The sequence below is a fragment of the Thunnus thynnus genome, chromosome 14 (assembly GCF_963924715.1).
Source record: "Thunnus thynnus chromosome 14, fThuThy2.1, whole genome shotgun sequence".
NCBI classification, from domain to species: domain Eukaryota; kingdom Metazoa; phylum Chordata; class Actinopteri; order Scombriformes; family Scombridae; genus Thunnus; species Thunnus thynnus.
In genome coordinates this window covers 2,652,430-2,679,071 of record NC_089530.1, presented here as the reverse complement: position 1 = coordinate 2,679,071, position 26,642 = coordinate 2,652,430, and the positions used below count along the sequence as shown (strand labels likewise).

General features: G+C 40.1%; 1 protein-coding gene across 7 annotated transcripts in view; it reads right to left on the bottom strand.

The window, feature by feature from the left end:
- birc6 (baculoviral IAP repeat containing 6) overlaps window positions 1–26,642 on the bottom strand; it is a 126,124-nt gene that overhangs the window by 36,196 nt on the left and 63,286 nt on the right. For all 7 annotated transcript variants that reach the window (XM_067609317.1, XM_067609319.1, XM_067609322.1 and 4 more), the window contains exons 63-64: window positions 23,054–23,218; window positions 22,189–22,360 (exon numbers count right to left, since the gene is read on the bottom strand). In XM_067609317.1, coding sequence (XP_067465418.1) covers window positions 22,189–22,360; window positions 23,054–23,218 — 337 coding nt within the window. The remainder of the gene's footprint in view (window positions 1–22,188; window positions 22,361–23,053; window positions 23,219–26,642) is intronic.

The window sequence follows — 26,642 nt, the reverse complement described above, 5'->3', positions numbered from 1 at the left end:
CTGTATCTGAAATGGGCAAACAGCTCATGATAGAGAAATAACAATAGTCACTCAGTCATAAAGAAGCGATGAGTGAATCTACTCTTAAAGCCTAAAAGGCTTTGGCAGATATTTCCTCCTAATAAATGGAATAATCAGTTGGACATGACAAGAATTGGGGTTGTCATTTTCAAGAGGTATAATTAACAAGAAGCTCTTTAAAATGAAGTCTGAAGAGAATGCGAAGGATGGCAAAATTTCCTGATTAGGAGATGAGGAGATGAAGAAGGGACTGTTTGGATGGCAGAAATGAAGAGCCTGGTACTGGTGAGATATGTACTGTGTGTGTGTGAGTGTATGACTGTGACAGTCAACGGTCTACCTCAGTCGTTTCGAAATTCACAAACCAAACCTGACAGCTCCTACTTCTTGCCCACAACTGATGCCTGAATTAACAGGACATGGATGGCCCTGCAGCCTGAGTCAGCTGGAGACGTATGTTAAATGAAGGTTCATGCTTGGCAGCGAACACTTTGGTCAAACAAATAATACAGGAAAAACATTCTCTTTAACAGTTTCTATTTTTCTTTATAATTTATTGCATGAAGAGTATAAGACTTGAGAGTTTAACAATCACATCTTTGCTATAGCTTTTTTGCACAATTCTGAAATTATGCTGGTGACTAAAAACAAAGGGTTAAAGAGAAAGAAGAGCTTGAATTGTGTAAAAGTGGTAGGTCAAATTCCCAAATAATCTCAACTGTTTTATATCACAACCAGAGAACCAATTTACATGAACAAGGGTCTGGTCATATCATTTGGGTGTCCATCTTTGTTGATCAGTGTAAGAGGAATCAAGGTGGAACCAATGGGTTGCTGTTGGTTTGTCCCTACAGAGATTTATGTGTACAACACAAATGTAGCCATGCCAGTGTCACAAACATAAAGAACTGGACATATTGAAAATTTGACCTAATAATGTAGATGAAAAGTCAGCGGATCACCACCTTAATACAATTAATTCTGTGAACATCAATGAAAACATTTGTTAGAAGTGTAGTGCTAACTTCATCACTTCTAGGTTCAAAGCTATATATACACAATTGTGGTTTGGAGGCAGTGTGCAGCATTACTCTTCATAGGTACCAAATTTATGCCAAACAATTCAAACTGTGGAACACTAAATAAATTCACTCCCATGGAAAGAGGTTAGCTAGAGTGCAAAACAGTTTGGCAAATGTTACCTAAGACTCAGTGTTGGGTTAATTTTCAGCCAGTGTTTGTCACTTGCATCAAGCAGTACTTGAACAGAAGCCAATCAAATACAAGGGTCTGTTGAGACTGAAGTATAAGCATCAATATTCTGACCATGTAAAGACATATCATTTTCTGAGAGGCTGTCCAGTGTGTGTGGAGGTACTTGTGCATCCATGCGCTTGCCTGTAAGTATCAGCCTCAAAATAAATAGAACGGCTTTTGTTTGTGGCTCCTGGACTGTTTTACATTTATATTGAAATTCCCGGCTCCCTACTGTCTTTCTTCCAGCATCTGCACAACACTGACCTCCCAGGGCTTTAATCTGCTATCAAATCCTTTAACCAGTGTCTCTAGGTGGCACCTAGCATGGAATCCCAATCCCTTCCCAATACATCTATGTAATTACTCAGAGCATCAGAATTCCTCCTTCTGCCCTGCGTCAATGTCAGACTTGTTTTCCTCTCCACTGTGGTTAATAAACGCCAAGAAGACTCTACTGAAAGACAAGCGAATAAAAAGAAAGGGGCAAGACATCTACAAACACTTCCTAGATGCAGGGCTTTTTTTAAACAACTGGGTAAGAAAATCACAGAGCCTTCATTCTCCTATGAGCTAATGATAGTGTGTCAGGCACTATTTATTAGACATTATAAAACCTCTGCTTTAGCTCCAAGAGGAAATGTGGGTGGAAATTCCATGATAGAAACAAAATTGATTAATGTACACATAATTTAATTAATGAATTTGCTCTTCAGGTGTTTTGATTAACTTTATAAACTACCGTTTGTCATTCAAAATTTGTGCTCATATCAGCTTTTTCAACTACACTGGTGGTTAGCACTTGATGTCAATATTAGTTTTTGATCCACCACTTTGGTCCTGATTGAAATGTCTTGACAACTATTGGATGTATTTCCATGAAATTTGGTATGGATGATCAAGGTCCCCCCAGAGGATGTATCCGTTTATCTCCTGATTTTCTTCATGCACCAGCAGCAGATCAAAGTGAATGAATCCTGTGAATTCAACGTCTACTAGATAGACCAGCACCTAGTTTGAGACCAGATATTAAATTCTAATGACATTTCATCTAGTGCAACTAGCGGTTTAACAATTTTGGGTTCAAGAGACATGTCTATTGGATAGTTTGCCATAAAATTGATTTGTTTCTCACAGGGTAAACTGTAATGACTTGGATCTAGCGACAATGCAGTTTCCTGATGCATCTGTTCTACATTACTTATTTCACGAATGTTGATATAATGCCTACTTTTTGACTCATTATTCAAGATCCAATTCAGTTGGTGTAAAGCTAAAAACTGTGGGGCCTAATGAAACCTTTGCACCTATAAATGATGACCCACATCGCTTAAGGGTTGGAGGCAATGTGTTTGATTAACTATTGGCTTTGTAAAGCCTACAGTTTTGGGATAAACAATACGAGTTTATCAAATGAAACGTGTTGTACTCAAATAGTCACACACTCCCATGAGCGAATGTTCTTTTCTTTTTGCCTTATAAGAGGAATAAGTGGGCACCATTAAACAAAGAGGAAAACAAAAATCATCCCTGTCTTGTAAATATATTTTAATTTCCATGGAATTCTCGACACTCCATCAACTGGAATCCTGAACAGTGATGCAGAGCAAGCAGTAAGGAGAAATATCAGAGCCTGCTCTCCGCTCAGCCACAGGACAAGCAGCAGCCCAAACATGCTGGACATCCATCACAGCTATGACTATCTAGCTAGTGCTGACCTGCAGTCATTGCAGTGCTACGAACAGCGGGCCTCCACTCGCTGTGATTTAGGGCCTTCGGGGGGCAGTAAAGAGATGGGTGCTGTGTGTAGCCATGTTGGATGCTCGGACTGATTAATAGTTAACGGGGGCCTCTAGACATGAACGAGGGTGCCTGCAATGAGTTAGCGTGGCATATGTAAGGGCTGCTTGAAATAAAGGCACTACTGCTAATGTCTCCCTGTTCGCCCGTGTAGCCTCACCTTGTGTCGAATCAATTGCCTCACCGAAATAGTGTGTCAGGAAGTTGCATTTGAAATCAGGCTGTGAATCATCCACAGAGACACACACAACCACTGATGTAAAGATGTATATATTAAAGGAAGAGTCGAAGATCAAGCTTTGGCTTTAGATTTGCAATTTCATCTGTAGGTGCGCACAAAACCTTCAGTAACATACAGAGTACTGAAGTCACAGTAATGGATACACTAGCCTCCAGCTGGCTCATACAATAGTATAATAGTGTGGTTAAAAGTGTATTTCTAGTGCTCACCTGTGCAGATATATATTATTATTATATAATTTTGGATAATTACACTCTTAAGTACACAAGTGACAAAACAGCACGGATATATGTACTGATTTCTTAGCAAAAAATTATTTTATTCTCAGTTGGACTTTCTGAAACTAATTACTGCTTCACTCATAAAAGACACATCACCACCTCTAATACCTCCCTGTAATTTCTCTTCAAATAGATATATGTATTTTTGAGAGAACCATCAGAACTCAACATACTATTTTTGGTTTTGTATGCAGAAAGAGATGCTGCTGGGCCTGATCTGACCTGTTAACCTGAGCTTCTACTTCCTGTCCAGTCAGCTATTGGTGCCGCTGGGTGTCAACAGCAGAACCATCTGTTTATCCACTTAATCACCATCCACCAAGGGTTTCTGTCTTAACACACACCGTGTTCCAAGCCTTCCTCTGGCTGGGAGATTGAAAAGCAATAAATAAATAAAACACAAACGGAAATAAGATGAGAAAATGTATATATAGATACACACAAACAACCAGATGGAGTGGGAGCTTCAGATATTTTCTTTTGTTGGTTTACGGATGTGAAATAGGCACAATTGAAAAGCATACATAAATAATAATAAATAATTTAGAAGTTTGTAGAAGTCTCATTACAATTTCAGTTCTAATCTGTTATAAAGTACACGGAATTTGATTCTGCATTGTTTCTTTAGCAGTTTTTAGCAGTAAATTGTATTTTAGTAGTGAAAGTTTAAATTAGAGTCTGACTAATAACAGTGCAGTCACATTTTATTCTGAATGCAAACTACAGTGAAAACATGGGGAAAAAAATAATATTTGATTTGTAATGATCTGTTCAGAATTCAGTTGTACTCTAGCAAAGGCCATAACCGATAATAGATTTTTGAGGCCAGTATCAATATTTATTTTGAATAAAGCATGGTCTACTAGAAAAGAGGACATATTTTGAATTTAGTAGGCGAGCAAAAGGTAACATTATTTAATTGAGGATAACTCACAAAATATTCACTATTGTCTATTCAATGTAAAGTAAACAATACTGTGCCAATGAAAAAAGAGAGATGTCCCAGTAATAAAGGTTTTTGTGGGCAAACTCTTAAAGTTAGTTTTACCACCTGTCATGATATGGTATAATGAAAAATCCTTTGTTGTAAAATGCCTGTTTTTTCTGTTTTTCATGGTGATATGCATCATACACTGGGCAAAAATCCATTTGCTAGAGAGAATGAGAGAATAAATCAGGGTAAAAGTAATATTAGTTTATTCATCCATGGTCCATGACTGTTCTAACATATATGGTATGCCTTTCTTTAGTGTGTACTGTCTAATGAAAAAGATACATGTGGTTCTATATTTTTAGACTTCCTTGTTCACCTGTACATAGACAACAACATCTCATCTTGAATACTGCATGGTCAAACAGCTCAAACCTGGAAATAACACTGATAATCAACCGCAGAAATCCTGCACTGCTCTCAAATGCCAAACAGAGAAATTCTAATTAACCCCAAAACCTTGTTGTCCATTCATGACTCCTGCCTTGCTTTTCATCCAATTTAGTCCCTATTCTGCCCTGCAGTCCCTTGTGAAGATGGGAGGATTCCTGTAATTACAGCTGACAGACTGACGTTTGGTATTTTACCAGGGATGTAGGATGGGGCATCCACATAGGGAACAGAGACGGGTTTGAAAATGGAACTTGTTTAGGAGCGGACACGTATGTGCTGTTAATTATTAAAGAGAGTGTCACAGTGAGGCTAAAAAGTAATTAAAGTTGTAAAACTGAAGTATTGATATCCATATTTGAGATACAAGCAAAGCCTTTATTAGATGGTACAGCCTCACTTGAGGCCAACACCATCACTGCTGTCAAAATCCAAATGTTACCTGTAAACCCACACAAACTGTAAAATTCCTGTTCCTCAAAGTGGAACAACACTGGTCATTTCAGAGAAGCTCATAATTCAGTTCCAGGAACCAAGGCCCATTTCTAATGGAGCTAGCTGAGATACACAAAAGCCTGAGAGTGTTGAATGAGCACACTTGATAATTGCCCTTAATTGGCTGGTGCTGCAATGGTGCGTGGGTGTATGATCACACCAGAGAGGGAGAGGCCATCCTACTGTACTGTACAAGCATCACTGATGTAAATTTGTCCAGTAAGCATCTAAATCCTAACCCTACTGCATACCACAAATACATACATGTATGTTAAAATTATTTTCACATTAAATCTACTATAATCAGTTTTTTTTTATGGTAACAATGATTCCAGTGCCTATCATTATGTGTTCCAGTGTCAAACCTACAAAGAATGATCACTCTACTCTGTGGCTCTGTTTAGCTTTTAAGCCTTTATCTCATTGTTTTGGTTCAGTATCACTGCTCTCATTAACTGTCTCCAGCAAAGCCAAACTGATACATGTATGGCTGATATTACTGGACAATTTTAGCTGATCACATGTTATCTGTTTCAATTACCAATATATGGTTTTGTCTACTGTACGTTGACCAGCAAAAACATGCAGTACAGAAATGTATTATATATGTTAGAGGTAATCAGAAGTAGTTTGTCCACCTGTATAGTTATATTTAGCAATACTGGTGGCATGGTTCTAGGAATGGCAAGATTTATCAGTCAATCAGTCCTCTGCTCCAGACTGAAATCTCAACAACTGTTGCATGGACGGCCATGAAATTTGAACAGACATTCATAGCTCCCAGAGGATGAATCATAATAACTTTGTGATCCACTGACGTTTGCTTTAACACCACCATTAGACTAACATTTTGGTTTTGGGTGAATATCATCACTGTTGGATGGATTGCCATGACATTTGAAGAAATGTGTTACCCTCAGGAAGGATTTCAGAAACTTTGGTGATCATCTACCTTTATATCTGGCACCATCTTCAGGTCAAAATTCCACTTTGTTCAAAACTTATTTATGAACAAATACCTAATTAGCTAATGTTAGCATGCTAAGACACTGATATAAGATGGTAAACATGGTTAACATTATACCTGTGAAACATCAGAATGTTTACATTGTCATCTATGCATTAGTACTTAGCTTAAAGCCTGCTGTACCTATGAATGCTGTAAATTGCTCAATGTCTGCCAGATGTGTTAATAAGCTGTTGTTCTGACACCATTGGGCTAAATATAAATAAATGCAAAAATAATTAATGCAGCCCATAAGCCCATTGCACGGTATCTATATTCATTAGTAAATACACACCAGCAGATTTTGTTGTGACCATTTTTGCAGTTTGTTAATATCTTGGTAATAACAAATCCCCCCCAGTGCTTCCATAACAAACCCACTGAGACAACAGGATATGACAGTCATTGGTCTTCATAAGCCCCCCATGCTCTGCACACCCACTTGTTTACTGTAATGGTCAATAAAAACAAAGCTGGAAAACATTAAACCGGTTACTGTTCACCCATGAGTTGAGACTCATGGGTGAACAGGAGAGCTGGTGCGTGGGTTGGTTGCTGCTACAAGGGACGGGTGTCTGTTGACTTCCCAAGGGGAAGGAGGCGTTGAGACTACGGGTCACACCGAGTGGGTGGCTAATACTCTGATTCAAGCTCATGGCTGGACAGTGTCAGGTCTTCCTGACCCCTCTAGGGTAGCAGAACAGGAGAGAGTGGCTGAAATAATAAGACTCTGACATGTCTCCGCCAACACACAGTCTGCCTCAGTGGACACTGTAGATAATGTGCATCAAAGCAAGACTATGTGGAACAACCAGAAAAAAGTGGCCTGAAGCTCTGTGCCATTTCAAAGGACAGAAGGAACACAAAGGATTTGTGCACAAAGGATTCCTTTATAAACCAAGCTACTCAAATAACTAAGTTTTGAAGTTTTAGTTTTAAAGCCCCATGAGGCACATTTGTGATTTGAGATAATGGGCTATACAAATAAAATTGACTTGACTTAACTTTTGGGTTAGCATACTCTGTGTGGACATCATAACTGAGTTAGAATAAGTGGGGAAACTCTCTCCTACTTGAAACTGTTTACTGTGACCCAGAAAAATCAGACTCCTGTCATTTTTGTTTGGAATTATCTGCACAAAATTTTCATTTGAAAGGCACTATGTGATCTTGTTTGGATGAGAAACCTTAGCGTTTGTCAACCTTGTCTTTAGAGTTTAGTCGAAACAGAAGATGCCAACAAAACTTTTAGATATTTTCCTCTATTAGAACTAACCTACTATGAAAAGAGAAAGAGGGATTACAAACCAACCAGCAGAAGAAACGGAATGAGAAAAAGTTCAACTTAATCACCCTCTTCTGAATACATTCTGTTGCAAATGTGATGATCATGGCACTACAACAGAGGTTTTTTGAAGACCCCAAAATGGCCATCTGAAGACCCGGTAATGATTTTGTGTTCATTAGAGCTGTAAAATGCCAGACTTTTCTATATAAACTACTCATAAGGTTATTGGCTACAATGTAAAAGTTGATGCTCACACTGAAAGCGTTGCTAGGCTTCACATAATAATAACGGCCAATAACAGTTGCAGAATATAGCTATTTGGCTTGTATCTGCATGCACAGACAACGAGAAAAGTGAGGTTATTGTTAGTTATTGTTTTATTTGCCCTCCCATGACATAATAAACAACTGCTGTTGCTGTGATAATGGGTTCTTAAAACGGTTTATATTGATAGAATAGTGGTTGTGTGAGGAATCGACCTCGATGCTATCCTGTGTGTATGATCAGACCACCTCTTAATCTGTAATCAGGCGAATGGTTTGAATGATCATCCCATCTTCAGCTGGTCAGCATCCACAACTAGCAGGTAGTGACTCAGAGGGTGTGTGCAGAGGAAGGGTCAGTGATGGGGGTCGTGAGGACGGGAGCGTGGAGGAAAGAAGATTGTTGCAGCATCGTTGTTTTACTGACCTCCTTCAATTCAGCTGCAGCGCTCTATTACCCCCGAGGTCAAGATAACCGCAACACTGAAACTATAAATTATTGCTCTGCCTGGAGATATTGAGAATGGGATGGAAGCAGGCTTGATAGTGTTAAGCTGGCTCTTTCAGATGAACAGACAACGAGGGATACAACCATCTGATATTCAGTATTAAGATCAAAGCTGATGCCAACAAATGTTCAACTACTGGTATCAGCTAGAGGTGTTACCCTGCCTGTTATCTAAGCAGGCAAAAACTGCAATAAAGAAGCACTGTCCACTACTTGCATTTTGCAATATGAAAGCATCTGTGTAGCAGTCACGTGCCAAACTACGTTAAACTGCAGACCAAAGGCAATGCAAACAACTAATTATAATACAAGAGAAATAACACCAGAGCTGAAATAAAACACTATGGTAAAATTAAGAGGATTACAGAGTTTACTGCACTAGCAGACCAGCCCCTCTTCATGGTGGTGGAGCTATCACAGTTCAATGAAGCATTAAAAACCACACTATAGTTAGCCTGAGGCTCCATGGATTTTGGCTGTTGGTAACCGTTTTGTGCAGTCTGGTTGGTCCTGTCCAAAAACACAAGCAAACAAAAAGTATCACCCACTGAAACTGAGAGACTGAGAGTAGTGAGGTTGGTGTTGCTGCACATATTTATTTTTAATGGTACTGTGGCATATTTCACAATTAGAATCAGAATTTCATGGGCATTTTTAGAGGCTCAAAGTAAGTGCTGTATGTAAAAAAACAACGCCACTTAAATTGTCAACATTCTCTGTAAAAGATTTGTGAAATTTCACACCAAATTTGGCTCTTATCTGTGCTTGTTTATCAATGTAACCGCAACTCTTGAAGAATAGTTACATCACGCCAAGTCATTTGTGAGTGATTCATTGCTTTGACAATGAGAACATGCAGGATGAAGAGGGAGACATAAAGGGCATTAAAAGACTCCATCAAATCAAGCATGAACAGATGATTTCACCGTCTCAGTTCATTAACTCTTAAAGCCTGCTTAGGTCATTATGAATTCTGAGGTCTGTCTATTAAACCCTTATGGGGTCAACACTGTGCAACAATCATTGTGATACCTGTCCAGCAGGTGTTGCCCTGTGAACTTCTAACCAAAAAAATGTTCTTGCACATAAAAGTTATTAGCCTGGCTGACACACACGTTTGCAGCCCACCTGAATAGAAATAGACAGGATGAAGATGATGTGAGGGGGGGAGAAGGAGTGAGGAGGAGTGAGAGTGAGTCATAACACTAGAAGAAATGAGTTGACTGGATCAGAAGCCTGTTGACATACATTTAGAAATGCAGTCCAACTGCACTGACCTATGCTCGAGTGCAGGAACGGGAGAGGAATGCAGTTTTTCTCATTTATTAACCTCAACAATGCAGCTTGGTGCTATGGAGCCGTGAGAGACCAACCATAAGTAACTGAAACTTAGTGCTGCCGTGGATATTGATATAAATTTGTATAGCACACAGGAGGTATAATTAGAAAATAAAAAGGCTGAGGAAGTGTTGGAAAGCTAAAGAAGAGCATACACAGCTCAGCAGGTGTGGTGTCTTGATTTCAGAAGCCACTCTGGAGATAAATATCTAACTGCGTGCACAGACCCCACATCTTTCCACTGCCTCCCTCTTTGTCCTCCACCCAGCCTCAACCATCCTTTATTTCCCCGCTGCCTCCTATTGTTGCCCCCTCCTTCTCTCCTCCCCGCTCCGCAGGTCTGCCAGAATAACAGCAGCTGATGATGGGCTCGACTGAACTCGGAGCAGAGTGCTGCACAGTGGGGCTGAATTCACCTCCTTTTAGGCTTTTTCTCTTTTTGCTTTTGTGTGTTGTTTAGGTGGAGGCTGTGCGGGTGTGTGCATGTATGAGTGTGCTCAACCAGCCCCCACAGCAGTGGGAGAGGAGGAGACAACAGTAAGCGTGAGCAATGTCGTTTCCCCCTCCCTCCTCCTCCTCCTCCTCCTTCCTCCCTCCCTCTCTCCCTCATTCTCATGCTCCTTTTCCTTCATTGCCACGGCCATCAGGATCAGTCCTCCCTCTCTCGCCATCATTCTGCTTGGTTATGCAATGCACAGTCCTCCCACGGTGACTAACTGGTGTTGGAGACCTACCGTAACACTGCTGTCACTGGCGGTAGGTACAGATCCATATTGCCATAGCGACTGTCTGGCGCTCCGGCTGCCACTGCCTCTCTACAGACGTCTGCTCTATGGGATTTTACAGCTTTTCCTCCTCTTCTGGAATATCACCTGCCAGACTCGACTAATTCAGGGACGTGCCTGTTCTTTCGTAGCTCAGCTTAGTCTGGGTGACAGTATCAGCTGATCCCATAGACATAGTCATCTACAGTGTTGGCATGGGAGCTTCAGTTGTGGGCAAGAGGCTTTTTTGAGGCGCACTAATTGCACTGTCCCCCAGAGGAGTCCGAAGCAAGCAGCAGGGAAGCTACAGAACGAGGGGGGTGTGTAGATTTACTGATAAGCTGGGGAAGAAAGTGGAGGAGTTCTGTGCAGGAGTTTAGGCAAAACAGTGACAGGGACTGAAGAGAGGGAGCAGACAGGGAGGATGGGGAGAACGGTGGGGAGGCGGGAGGGGGCAAATGGGGAGAGGGTTTCTCCTCGCCCCAAAAACAGAGGCTGCTAGCGCTTTAGCAGCAGCAATGCAAACCTGCTGATTCAAAACTGACTGCAAAGACTTGTGAGGGGCGAACTTAATCAAAAGGGAAGTTGGGGGGGTGGGGGGTTTTTGAACCTGACAGGTGGCGCTATAGACTGGAGGACTGGAGAAGTGACACAAGGAGGCTTTCACTGGAAGCGTCGCTGAGCACCACGAAGCCATCGTGGCATCGCTGCCTTCTATTCCTCTCTCCGTCACTTTGTCTGTCGCTTACAGGCACTGGGATTGTGGCTACATAGCCAGCCTCTCCTCCTTCTCCCCTGGGTCTCCACATGTAGAATGCCCTTAAAGCCATGCTTTTCCAGTGTGGATCCAAAAAGCATGCTGGATGATGTTGTCTTACACCTTAGACGCCTTAAGGTAAGCCACTTTTTCTTTATACCCAAATCATTTGTTTTTTTTCTTACATGTCTTTACTTTCCTTATTTCTTAAACTGAATTTCAGTGACAGCTATACTGTATGTTGACATGAGATTAAAGAGTATGGGGAAGATGATTGTAGTTAGCTCTCCATTCACATATGAGCCCAAAGCAGGAATGATCCTGTTTACCTTTTTGCTCACACGCTTCTCTTGGGAGATGACACAATCACCAGCTCCTAGTCCTTACCTTCTAAGACTTCCACAGGGAAGATGGGAATTATGCTCCCAACAACTACTTACAAGGACCTGGGGTGGGGGGTGGTTAATCATTGACAGCATATGAAAAGGAGTGGGCGGGCGTGAAGGGCTCTAAATGGCAGCATTAAATCATGCTTATTTTGACATGGGGGAACGCCATTGAGCGTTACTGTTGGCAATTTAAGAGTTTCATTGCAGATAATCCTGATAATAATCCTGCCAGCTGAGCAAGTGCTGGCATCAAGCTCGCTGTTGTCAGGGAGCTCGGCTTCAAGCTGTGGCAGGTCATAAACACCAGTGTTCTCAGACTAATCTCTACTCTGCTCTACGTGGCCATTGTTTTGTTCAAACCCAGAGTTGTTTGGGACAGCTTTTTTGTGCAAAAACTGGTAAATTAGCTGGAGGACAACAAAAAAATGCCTGGAAACAGTACGTAAATTCAAACCATGTTCCGTTGTTGATTTCTATGCATGTGTGACAACTTCTGACATGGTCTCCATAATTTCCTTTTATTCCAGATAAGTGTCCCCTTGCCAGGTTAGGTGAATATCAGGATCATGGGCACCACAGTCATCACCATTGAGGACGTGCGGGCACTGGAGGTCAAGGAGGAGCAGGAGGAGTCCATCTTGGCCATGTTAGGCATCATTGGCACGTTCCTTAACCTGTTTGTTATCGTTTTTGTTTACATCTACACTACACTGTGAAGTGCCAAAGCAAAACTGGATTTCTAAAAACCCACCATCAGATAAGACTTCTACAAGAAATGCTGAAGTGAGCAATAGGGAAGGTTACTCAGAAATCGACACGTGCTGGAGAAAGACGTTTGACATGAACACCTTCCCCAGAGGGAGGAGGAGGAAACTGGACAGACTGGTTGAGGATAACAACAAAGAAGCCATATTGCCAAGTCACAGCCATGAGCCAGGCAGATAACAAAGGGCTGGAAGACATGGCAGGAACAGGGCTATACTGGAACCAGGGTGAGCAGAGCCAGATGGACACTTGCAAGACCCCAGCCAGGACTGACCCCCCTGTGGTCTGATAGGAAATACACACTTTCTCTTGGACTGCTGGACTCATTGTAGACATGAGCCAAACAAGACGGTCTGATGCTTTTTTCATTTATTTTTACTTAATTTTCAAGTTGGTGGTACTTTAATTGCTACTTGCCTGAATAGGCTTTTAAACAACATGATTGAAAGCAGAGCCTGTAAGAACTATGCTGGGAAGCCACTTAAGAGACTTTGCTGGCCACCAAATTCAATCAGTCTTCAGGGCCAACAATTTTATAGCTTCAGGGCCCCTGTCAAAGAGTACCTCTCCTCAGCATCATGGCTCTGGATGATCTCTGCTGTATGGTCATCTCATTACATACCTGCTGTCTCAAAAACGCCCTCAATACACAAAAATAACCATCAACAATTAATAAAATTCTTTTTTAAGAAAATACCTGCTACAACTTGAGGACGTATTTCTAGAAATGCTACTGCAAAATGTGAATATCAAAAAAGGGAGATATTTTTATTGAAAACGGGTGTGTTACAGCTGCAGAATTTAAAGAAAGGTAACAACTTGTAATTAAACAATGTAGCCGTTTCCATGTGATATGAATATGGGCCCATCTCCTACTTTCTTTTTCTGCATCTCTGTCCACCTTTTGAAGTTGGTGAGTGGGAGGGGGGTGAGGGATGATGAAAGATTCTCTTAATATATTTGTTCATGTTGATTTCAGGGTGGTGTCACCAATCCTTTTCCTGTATTAAAAAAGGCTTTTTATAAATATTTGAATAAAGTCTAGATGTATTGTGCAATAGGGGACATTTGAACAATAAACATCAGAGCATATCAATAAGGATAGCCTCGAGCCTCATCTGTGAGAAACCCCAAGGAGTGTATGTGAAAGGATAACGGTGAGAGAAAGTGTGAGGACATCACCATCACAGGTGTAAGATGTATGCTTCTATGTGACGTAGATGGAATGTGTTAGTCTTCTCGGAACCGGATTAGGATTCACCAGGCATCTTTACATTTGCATGTATTTAATAACAAGAAAACAGTTCCCCTCCACTGGCTGGTGTATGCTACATTCCAAATGAAAGCCACAGAGAGTTGTGTGTAGGAAGATCACTTTTTGCCAGTTCAAGCTTTACAGGCTGTTGACTGCTTTTGTTGTCTGAAAACATGAGAGGAAAAGGAAGCGAGGGGTACAAAAGTCTTCAGCCCAATCCACCTGCATGTTTTAGAGCATAAATCAAGGAGAAGAAGTGCACCATGGCTTCTGTAATTACAGTCATGATCACTGGTGGTGGCGGCAACCCACCACCAACCCCTGCCCATATCCACTTCAAAGTGCCTATCTATCCATTTCAACTGCAAGTGGAAAAGCCTGTGGTAATAGAGTCAACATTTCCATGGGTGAGCGGCGATAAATTGCAAATCCACAAATCCAAGGGGAAGGAGTGGTAATGAATGAAGGTGGTGCTGTGGCTTGTTTAGCTTTCACCTTGTACTCACTCCAATAATATGTCTTGTGATTGCGGAAATCTTTGAGGTAAGAGTGTATGAGTTTTTATAGAAAACTCCAGTGAATGAGGTTGAGGGCTTCTGTCAAAATAATTACTTTCTAGGGAAAACCTCTGAAATAGCAAATGAAATATTGGCCATGCACTATGCTAACTAATGAATCCCCCACCGTTCACACACTGACACACCTTATTCAATGGTAGTGAAGCTCCATAATCATATAAATGGCAGCCCAGTAATGCAGGGAGTGCCTTCTATTCCAAATGGTCTCCATCATATCTGGAGTGATGAATCATTACCAACCACCTTCCAACAGGCCAGTCATGTTGAGGTTACCCTCCAACATCCTTCGCACACCCACTCAACATGAATGATGGACAAAAATAGCCATCACCTGAGTGACGCCAGCTGCTGCAGCCTAGATTCACTTAAAATCTTATCTGTCTTGGACAAGTGAAGAGTGGAACAGAAGTGTAGAATGGAGGGGATGTTATACTACACAATTTTACAATGTTACACAAACACAGAAAAAACAATCAGATCTGGAAACCATTTAATGTCAAACAAAATGTGCAAGAAATTCATTCTTCAATTAAGATTAATTAGTATTGTGGTGACATTCAAAGGTATTACCTCTCACTAATGGCTTAGCTTCCTGTGATGGAGTGCCAGGAGACGGCGGGAAACTGTAATGTATCCCAAAAGGCTTTGCCAAGACATTGATGATTAATGTGGAGAAATGCGCTAGGCTGACGGGGCTGAGGAGCTCTGGGGCAGTAGGGGGGATAGCGGGGAGGGAAAAAAAAGGCCTGCGTGCTGGTAGTCAAGGTAAGACTAAGGGGCATATAAAAGGTTTTCGGGGGAGTTAGGAGAAATGAGGCTCCATTTGGAGGCGAATTGTTTCTCCAGGGGAGGTAGGGTGGTTTTAATATTGCAGTGAATTTAATCCAATCTAGAGAGTGCAAATGTTCGATCCCCCCGCACCTATGCCAGTGTTAATTACAGCCCCAAGTATTGTTAATTATCAAGCTACTTGGATTCTCTGCGGTATTGAGGGTAATGGAAGAATTTCAAAAGGTTTTTGCTCACTTGATCGATATGAACCCATTTACACCAACGTATGCTTCTACTTAGAAAGCCCTTACCAAAAACATTAGATGAGCTGGGCTTGAGAAATGTCATCAAATGGGCTGTCGTAACATCAGCTACAGGTAAGCTTTCTATCTAGACTGTAGGCTTCCTTACTGTTACTTAATTTATACAAAATATGCTGGAAATATGTTATTTAGAACGACATCCTGTAAATTTACACTGGCTAAAACACAATCTGGAGCAATGAGTATTTACCAAGAAGCATGGTTAATGTTTAGGGTTCATTTTTTTTGGTAGCAACAGACAATACATTTCTGAAAACTAGCTGTCTTTTTTATTGTTTTCTTTTGCTTACTCTTTAACTTTTTTTAGACTTTGATTGATCTGTAGCATAATCAGCACCCCATACTGAAAGTCTTTCTTGAAAGCTTTACAGTAAATTATGCTGGGCAGTGTCTGCTGACAGCAGAAAACAAAAGCATCAAAAAGTTTTGATGGGGGATCATAAACCCAAGATGAAAACCAGTTTAAACCAAGAATATTCTGGTGAAAACTGGTTAAGTACAAAAACATTAAATCCCAAATAATATTTTATAGCTGGAATAAAGAGTTGGGTTGGTAAGAGAAACTCACCATGGTCACACTGGACACATCTGAACACACCTTAATCAATAAACCAAAATATGTACTTTGTGTTTTGGACAGTCCTTGGCATAAAGCATAAGTCTGCTTTGGTCTTCACCAACCCCTGAGAAAAAAATCTGGCCCTTTAGCTTGCGAACATAGTGGATTATTTAGCAGCTAGTCTTTAACTTTGTTAGTCTGCTGCTTGGTGTTGGGCAGCGAGTACATTGTACAGAAAATGGATGCCTGCTACTGCTGGAAATGAGTGGTGAGACAGAACCAAATAGTAAATGTGCTTTAAAATGAAAACTATGAGCTAAAAGAGGCTAAAAAGCTCCTTAGAACTGCAGAGCTGGTACAAATTTTATGTGGGTTATTCAGATTAACTGTTAATATAAAAATATTGATTAGTGGAGCTTTAAGTAGACTGGGTATAGAGTTATTTCCCACATTAAGCTCACATAGAGTAAGTACCCACTGGTAGAGAGAAAATTACGAGAGAATGAAAAGATGCTCACTCTTGTGGAATAGTGGGCAGGACATCTTAGTCATGCAGCCCAATTCTGAGAGAGGATTAGCTCAGAATGAACCTATCAACACTGCCCACATGTTGATTTCAAAGTATTTCACAGCACATATATTATACTGCAACCACTGGCTATGGATTACAGGCCTTATACTGTATTACCGTTTTAAGAGATTATATGTTGTTATATTTCTTCTACAGTATCGTCTCCACAGGCTTGGATAAATCCTTCAATAACTGAAGGCTTTATTTAGTATTTAGTCTTATTTTGAAATGGAAACATGCTTCACCTCCCAAATTCAAACGATAGAACAACAGTCACTTCTGGGTAGACAACTGGCAGTTGATTTGAGTTGCAGAGATATGTGAAATCGGCAAACAACAAATTATTTCTATTGTCTATTTTCAGCCATAACTGCAATGTTTAAAGATACACTGTTAAACATGATGGTCCAATCTATCTGATGTTTCTGCTGTGCTAATTTTATGTACTGTGTTGCTTTGCTAGTGTCTTTGGTTTGTTTTGTGGGGATCAGTGAGTTGTGTTTCTTTTATGTTTGTGAAACTGGATTAAACTGAACTGAATTTCAGAAGAGAAGTAACATTAAGTGCACTGAACTCCACTAAAAAAAACAATTCAACATAACGATGATTGGTGATGGAGCGCTTGTTAACTAGTCATTTAAGTTACATTTTTACTGGAATAAGTCCACATTTACCTGCAAAATATGTGCCGAATTAAACATTGGCTCTTAACGTTACTTGATTTTTAAAATATCATCCTTGCCTTACACCTACAAACAAGGCCTATTTTAAGTTGTGTATTTTTATACTGGGGTTTGGTATGACCGTTAACTCAGAGACTGTTCAGTTGGGCCGTGCTTTCAGCACCTTCAATGGACACCCCCCCAGCATTTCAGAGCAGAGAATACAGCTTATTTTTCCACGATTTTGTAACTTAATTTTATATACTTGGCAATTTTTCATTCAAATTTGGCTGGGTGATTAATTACCAATGAATTTTCTGTGGTATGACAAACTCATACCATTATTATTATTATTGCTTTACACAGTCTTGATGAAAATAAGATAATCTACTAAGAGCTCTCTAAAACTTTAGAGATGCAGTTGAAAGCTCCAGAAAAACTAGTAAGTAGACCTTGAGTCAAGATTATTTTGCCACTCTACCATTTCCAAGGTCATGAATGAACTTATATTCTCCATAAGGAAGCCCTTTCTGGATGACATAAAACTGTTCTATACTATTGCCTGGTGCTGAAGATAAGTATTTACCAACCTATTCTACATGAACAAAAACCTTTGGTAGGGATCCCACAATTGTGATTATTTAATAATTGTGACCAAGATATGTAAACAGTGGAACATTCTACAGTGTAAAATAAACTAAAACGTTTGCACATAATATCAGCTGCTGAATAATTAGTCAGGCTCTACTGGAAATATTAACTAAAATTTTAACTAGAATGATAATAACTAGACTAACTAATATGTAATAACTAGACAATGGATATTTCCTGCTAAAAGCTCTTCTGACTTAAGAAGCAGGAGGGCTCTTAGGTCTAACAGTTTTTCATTACAGGCAGCTCTTCTTGACATTTATTGACAGCTCAGAGTTCCAGGGCAATTGGCTCTCCTACAGACAATGGCCCAAGATCCCCCAGCTTTTATTTAACTGGATGCACCGTGGCTTCTATTATGTGCAATGGCTAGTTAGCACAGTATAAGAGCCATTTGTTATTAAATTGAGTGGTAAATGCATAGATGCACATTTCCCATTTTAAAGGCAACTGTGTCATCATTACAGCTATGCTTCAACAGAGCGCGTGGTGATACGTAATCAAACAAGGGACTATAAACTCCACATTTCAGACACACATACACACACGCATGTAAGTGTGTGTCAGAGGCATTTACCAGATAATGAGGAGCAATTACAACACTCACAATGCTTTTTATCAGCTGTTATTTAATTATGAGAGCAGGGGCGCATTAGCACACACCAGCATGCACACATAGAGATACTCCTGCAAACTGAAACACCCCAGCAGCATCAGGCACAAAGAGGTGGCACACACTCAGCTGTACCTGACTCTGGGCTGATAAGCCACACACATAATGGGAAGGGGGGGCAGAAACTCTGATGGTAAAATCCTCATGTCTCTTACTGCATGAAATTTGTTCTGTCCAAACTCAACACAAAAAGAGGCCTGATTAAACAAAATTCAAACTGTTCTCTGGGTAGCGGCTGCATTAGGGTTTCACCACTGGATCACTACAGCTGTAGCTGCTTTACAGTAAAAGCATAGGGAACCTCCTTGCTAAAGGAGCATGAAATATTCCAATAATTGCTTGAACACTGATAAAAACAACCGAGGCAATCTGAACTTCACAGGACCATAACTTTTTTGTAATATTCTATGAACTAGTGCTGAGCAATAAAGCTAATTCATTTGATTCATTTAACAAACCAACATTGAAAGCAGTGATGGTATATAGTGCTGTTTATATGACTGCTGTAAATCAAGATGGTTGTTTACTATGTGATAGCAATCATGTACGCAAGAGATCAACTGAAAAAGTGAAAAGTACATTCTTGACCTTGGAAATAGTTTTATATAATCATTTTAATTTAAAGGTTGAGTCAACTCAATATTATTGAGTTTAGATTATTTTGTCAGAAATATAAACATTTTAGTCATTGATTTTTTTCCTTTGGCCAAATGTTGTAATTATGTTGTATTTTGACATTGGCAGTGGAAATTGTTCATTGCCTATAAGTTTGAAAAAAGAAAACAAAAAAGCATTTTTGGCCCATATTGAGCTGCCCTCCTGTGAATGGACTGTTTGTGGTTTGTTACTTTGCTCACTCTGTGACTTAACTGTAAAAACCATCATCAAGAGCAGCACGAGTGGAGAGAGCAGTTTGAGATGTGACTGCACTCTACAAAGGGTCAGTCCAGCACTAATAACTAGCAAGTCCCAAAGGAACCGAGGCAGGATATAAGCAATGGACTGGCCTTACCTGAACAATGCTGAAGCCCTCTGAGTACTGAGAGCTCTGCTGGAGGCTCACTGCTTGGCCAGAGGTCTAACTGAAAAGCACACTGAGGGAATAATGGATTACCTGAGCAGGTATGAAATACAGCTGATTACAGCTGCACCGCACCAATTACACCTACACAGCATTTAACCAACATTGCTACACAAGTATCAACAGAACTATATTATATTGCACCAAAGATGACAAGCTCTTATCAAATCCACAAGGGGACAAACTCCTCTATCCCTCTGAAAACATGTTTTAATCCAGTTAGATCCAATTTACTGAACGTTAATTACAACAAAACTAAGACATGAGAAGAACTAATAAAAGAGCGAGGACCAGTCCTGTTATTCTTGAAAACAAAAATTATGAGTGGATGGTGTCTTTGACAAGCCTGGACTCATTAAACTAATACTGCAGGGACTTCAGTGGATTTAATGGCAAGATATACACAACCTCAGTTTATAGCTTCAGTGGAAGAAGCTGTAGCTCCATCTGCTGTTTCACTGAGCAAAAACCCACCACATACATACTTCAAACCACACAGGCAGCTTCCCCTATAATTCAGATACACTACAGTAACTCTAGCCTGCGGTTATCACTGAGATCAAAGACCAGAGTCATCCAGAACCACTATCTCAGCATCAAAGGCCAGCAGCTGACAGCGCTTCACATCATGAGCAGAAAATCCACAGACAATGAGAAAATTCAGACAAATTTCAACAGCAGACAACCATCAGTGAGCACTTCTGAACAAAGAATAAACAGACCACATGAAATGGTGCACAAACATGGGTATACGCATGTTCATTCCTTAATGATGAACCTTCACAATCATATGTGACAGCTCCTTTGTTCCACCTCCTGGTCTCTGATAGTATTCACATCATCAGGTACATTTTAGTTTGAAGTCAACGCTGTTACAATGCAATAACGTTGGTAGAAAAGTCATAAGACTATTCAAGTAAAAGCGTTTGATGTTAATGAGAAATCTTTGAGGTGCCAACCTTTTTCTGAGACACCAATATATTATCCCTAATTTATTGTTTCTGCTAAAGTAAGAGACCATGGTAAGGAATGGGACTCTTTGACATCAGTGGCATTTGATTTTTTTTCTTACAACCACATTTACATACTTTTTTCACCATGATGCAAAGAAAATCTTTGCTTCAGGACTTTTCTCGATAGTTTTTTTCCTCCATGGACCCTTCACTTGTTTCACCTTTTGCCATTGGCACATTTCAATGCTTTAGCTCTGTTTGAGAGGGGAGACTCTCCAGAGACAATAAGACAAGGCTTACATAATCGGAGTTGGTTAATTTGCTCATTAATCTGCCATTCACATCATTGTAGTTTTTATTTTGTAACAAAAAAATATAATACATTTCAACATAGTTGTTGTTTTTTAGTTTTAGTCTAGTTTTCATTATGAAAAACAGGTGGTCAACAAATATTTTTTGTCATAATTTTCGTTGATGTAATTACACAAAAAACTGCGTGAAAGCAACTTGTCAATGTGGAGTAAAGCCCCATTCAGGCACTTTGTCTCTCATTAGTTGTCAATTGCAGTTTGCCAGGTGATCGACTTCTCCACCAGTGCTCTGCCACCGTTCCATTTCACTTAAAGGGAAACTTCGGTATTTTTCATTCTGGACCCTATTTTCCCATCATTGTGTGTCTAAATGACTAATGGAGACAACAATTTTTTAAATTGGTCCGGTATTGAGTGAGGGCGCTGCAGCTGGCAGTCTTGAAACAGGCTGTAATGTAATCTGACAGGGCAATAGCGCACCGTCACTGTACGTCCACTATGAGTGCTTTTTTTTGCCACTGACAGGTTTAGATTGGTATTATAATATCTGACAACATTATGGAAAGAACCGTACAGAGAAATAAAACTTTTTTTTTTTACTTTTCGCTTCATGCAGTCTGTTTGTTGTTGTGTCTAATCAAGTCTCACTCAAGGAGATCTCGCGAGAGTTTAGTCATTTTCAAAATTAGCTAAATATTCAGCCATGACAGAGTTGGAGAGAGGAATGCCGGGAGGAGTTTGTTGTGTTGGAGTACAGAAAGCAAAGTCATGGCTGAATATTAATCTGATTTCAACAACAACTTAAGTCTTGAGCGATACTTCTCCTTGACCGAGACTTGATTAGACAAAACAACAAACAGACCAGATCGAGCAAAAGGTAAAGAAAAGTTTTATTTCTCTGTAGGGTCCTTTCCATAATGTTGTCAGACACTTATAATAATAATCTGAGCATGTTAGTGGCAAAAAAAAGCACTTTTAGTGTTTCACATTACAGCCCACAGCTGCTGGCTGTAGCACTCTCGCTTAATACTAGACCAATTTCAAAAATTGTTGACCCCATTAGAAAAATACTGAAGTTTCCCTTTAAATACATAAAGTTTTAAAGCATTTTTCTTAAGCCAACCAGTGGCACCCAAGGTAAACTGAGTGCAGACTGGAATAGGCCGCCAGTGTTCTCATTCTTGCTAGATGCCACAATGCTACCTCCTTTTTTTTTGTCATACCACTCATGTGTATAGTGGGAGCTTACCTGAGTCGTTGCGTAGGTAGGAGGACATGGCAGGGATGAGGCAGGACTGGCTCAGCAGCTCCTGCAGCACTGCTGGCAGAGCCGAGCTGTTGTGGGCTCTGCTATCTGCTGAAGAGGCATCAGCACTGTGGCAGCTGCTGGAGCCTGCTGGGTTGATGTAGCTTGCCAAGACCTGGTGAACAAAACAATGTAGACATGAGATGAGTTTCTTCTAGAATGTGTCCATTTCCCTTAAAATGACACATCCAGGCGCAAGCTTCACGTGACTTGCTCTGGAAGAAGAGGAGGGTCAAACTGGCCACAAACGAACTGTTTTAGGTGGTCACGGAATCAACTTTCATACACCAAGAGAGGAACCTCTTGATCCTTTTGAAATAGTCAGACAGAGATGTGCAGACAATAGGCACATATTTTGGGTGAAACCTCCAACACATAATCACGGTTTCTGTTGTATATAAAAACTATACATGTTGTGACCACATCAAGGGCTCTGTCCATGTTTGTGCATGGTAAGACATGCTGTAGGGACACACACTCTTTGGAAATGCAGCATAAGGCAGCACTTCCTTTCAAGCTGCATATCACTTCAAAAAAGCTCTGAACCTGAGAATAAGCTCTGTCTGAAAGGTTATTTCAGGGCATCAAAGACCCTGGCAGATATGTACTATGGTGGCCACAAAGCCCCAAAAAGCAGGACAACTGCCAAGCAAGATCAACAGACGCAAAAACAATAAAATATTACTCTTATGAATAGAGCAGTGTTTTAAAGGTTTTAACGTTGACCGTTTTTGATAAAGATGAAGGGCTACAAATATTTTCTAAAGAATGAGTTCCAAAATGACGTGACATTGATTGTTAGACTTACCTGCAGTAGACAGGTGACATGTTCCTCTTCTAGCCGCTGTTTGGTGAGGGCCTGCTCTACATCCCAGCCTGAGGCTGTAGATCCAGTACCAAAACCTGTTCCTTTAGCCCAGTACAGCTGCTGCTCCTCACTGGTCCCCGCACCGTGACAACTGGATATCTGTGGCTGTCAATACAGACATCAGATTAGACAGGGTTAGAATGATGGGTTTAATATATAATTCCAATACATGCAGATACACAAGTACACATACTAATATTTCCATTCAAACTAACCAATTAATCTGATATGATATTTTTGAAATATTTCATTCTATGTTTTTCAACTAAGTGGTTGCCAGTGTATTAAAATGGTGGTTGTGCAATTGGCAAAAGTTGCATTTGACCTGATGTGAAATTCAGTAGTGCACACCGCCAACTATTGGAGTGGTTCAGAGGGGTATATGCTCTCATTTCTTGACAGTCATCAGCAGATTGAGTCTAAAAATATCCATATTGTCCTTCAAAATAACGGTCAAAGCCTACTCTGTCCTCGCTCATGCTGAAAAATAAGCAAATGAATTGATGAGATTGTTTTGATGGTCACATGAAGTAAATATGTGGATGCAAGTAGTGTGTAATCTATAGGAGCAAACGTGGATGAAAACCAGCAATATCATTTAAGTCAAGGGTTGATGTTTTCTGGGATGTGCATGCCTTTGAGTCATATTTAAAATAGTGGGTGTCTATGTCTTATTTCTCGTCTGTACTCCCGTTACAGCACATGGGTTGTGGGGCTCAAGGACGGTTGCTGCCACAGTGACAAGTCTTTGGCTCACATTCAAGTCATCTGCCCCATGATCTGTCCTCAGCTCTGACAACTCAATAAATCCACACACAGTGGGAGGAAAGAGAGGATGGGACTGGATGTGTCACCTCCACAACGAAAAAAAAAAAAAAAGACAGGTCTGGTTCAGAACCTAAAGACCCTGTTCTTGCAGTTCAACAAGAGACTTTGTAGTACTTTAGTGTAGTATCAGATCACTGTACACAAACTACTGCTGTTTTACTTTATTTCTATTCAAGACAGATGATCTGTGCTGTTGGATGAAGCGAAAACCATTGAAGGACACCAAGTTATCATTAGCAATTTCCAGCATCTTCAATGTATTTAGGCACACACCTCACAGTTGGATGAAAATTGTCCAGTGAGTTATTACAGAACCACTCGGATTTACCACACACTGTACAAGCCCTTGAAGGGGTCCCAACCCCCAGGTAGGGAACCACTACAATAAAGAAGTAGCAAATATTACAGGTGACTCAACAGTATACACGTACTAAAAAACCTTAAAAGATACCATGCCTATCACCATGGCAATCCAAGACATCAATTATCTACATACACCAATAAATGACACTTAAAATAATCTCCGGAATCTGCAGAAATCTAAACACTGAATTAAATGACTCTGCAGCACTTTGTGGCCACTTTCAGCTAAATGTTGTGGTTCTCGTGGTTCATATGGTTTTGTCATTTATATCAATAAGTCAAGGGTTGATGTTTTCTGGGATGTGCATTCTTCTTAATGTTGTAATATTGATTTCAAACTGTTGTTGCCAATGGTCCACAAATGATAACGGTGACCCACAAAGATCAATATTTGGCCCCTGATATTTATGCAATACATAGATAATATGCATTTCCAACTTAGTAATGCAATTTCCATTTTTATACTGACAAAACTGTTTCATGTCATCAGCTTCACCGCAAACAAAGCTAAAATCAGCTTTATTGCAGGTAATGTTTTTTGCTTGATTTTTGGTTTGTTTCCACCAATAGTTTAACTTGTATGCTTATTTCAGAGTTCCATATATGTCAGCTAGGTGCTGTTGAGGCTCTGCATAGGCTCAATAGACATCTTCTCAGTCAGGTTAATGGGCAGAACAGTCAAGGGAAGTTTAACAGTCAATCTCTATTCATGATAATCCCCTTCCCTTGCTTCTCACCCTTAGGGTGTCAATAATATAAAGGACATGTCTCTGACACTACCCTTTTTCTCCCCAAAGATCCATTTGCTTCTTATTACTCGGACTGAGCAATTAAGCTATTTGTCAGGCGCTCAATGGGAGATATGCAAAAGAGGCCTTGAGTAAAGGCCAGCAAGGCAGAGAGTAATTAATAATGGCAATGATTTTACCTCTTGTTTCTCTATCACAACACAACAATCACTCAGGCAAAGTGACAGAGTAACCTATGGTGTGGAGCCAGAAAAACAGAGGCAGGAGTCAGACAGCACTTTGTCTACTTTTTTTAGATAAACTCTCAGGCTGAGTCAAAAGTTCAAGGCAAAACACACCTCTCCACTAAAGGAAAGAACCTTTGTCTGTATGTATGTCCTTTGTGTATCTCTTGAACTGTTCATCTGATCAACTCCACACTTGGCGGGTGTATGGCTGGGGACCCAAGAGAGTTCAGTGTCGAATTTGGTGCAATTTGGACATACGATACATTTAATATTAATAAACTTTGAATAAACCAGCGATCAGTGAGATGCTCTGCTCTGTGCAGGAGCAAGGCGGTGCCTCAGGGTTCTACCGACTGACTCCAGCATGTCAGGGAGAGACCAGACCCTAATCTAAGATCAAAGATCCCAATAATAAGATGATCTAAGAGCTCAATATGAATGACAAACTTTATTTTAGGATGCACATTTTATTTTTAAATACAGCCCTTATTATTGGCTTCTTGAAATGAGAGAAGGAAATGTATTTACTATTAGAGTACTTATTATTTATAACATCTGTGTATAATAGAATGTTAGTTTCTTTTATGTTATATGTATTGGGGTATAGTCTCACTTATTCCTCACATCAACTGTATTAATTTTTCTATGCAGCAGTTGGATGCCAAGAAATCGGCCTGTTCCTAACAGGCACGTTTTGAATGGGCACTGCACTAGTCATGCAAAAGACAAGACAAGAACCTTCTATCACTCCCAAAGTGATTGGAGGGGGATAGCCTTTTAAAATGTGGCCATCCGTCATGTAAAACCCTATTTAAACATTTAAAATATTTACACTTTCAAGATTGAACTTAAAGACAACCTTGGAGGACTGCGGTGATGCAAGGCACCTGCATCTTATTTCTGTTCAGTATGTTCATTTTGTAAAAAAAAACATTTGCTGAAGAAAATGTACATGTGCTCGCTGCTGAAAAGGTAAAGTTGAAACATTCAGAACTTTTTTTACTCTCTTAACATGGTGAGTTTGTGGAGCTTTTAAGTTTGAGTGTGTGTGTGTGTGTGTGTGTGGGGCAGTTATGGCTTAAGTTGAAGATATTAAAGGAAATGAAATTCAACCTGATGTTGCATGAAGCACTGAAGATGAAGAAGATGAAGCACTGAAAGAAGTGACAGTAGCAGTGAAGCAGAATTACCAAAAGAAGCTTAAATAGCAGTTAAAATGGAAGTCCTGAAAGAAGTTGAAGTGTCAGTTTAAATATAAGCACTGAATGAAGTTGAAGTATCAGTTTAAATATAAGTGCCGAATGAAGTTTCAGTGTCAGTTTAAGTATAAGCACTGAATGAAGTTGAAGTGTCAGTTTAAAT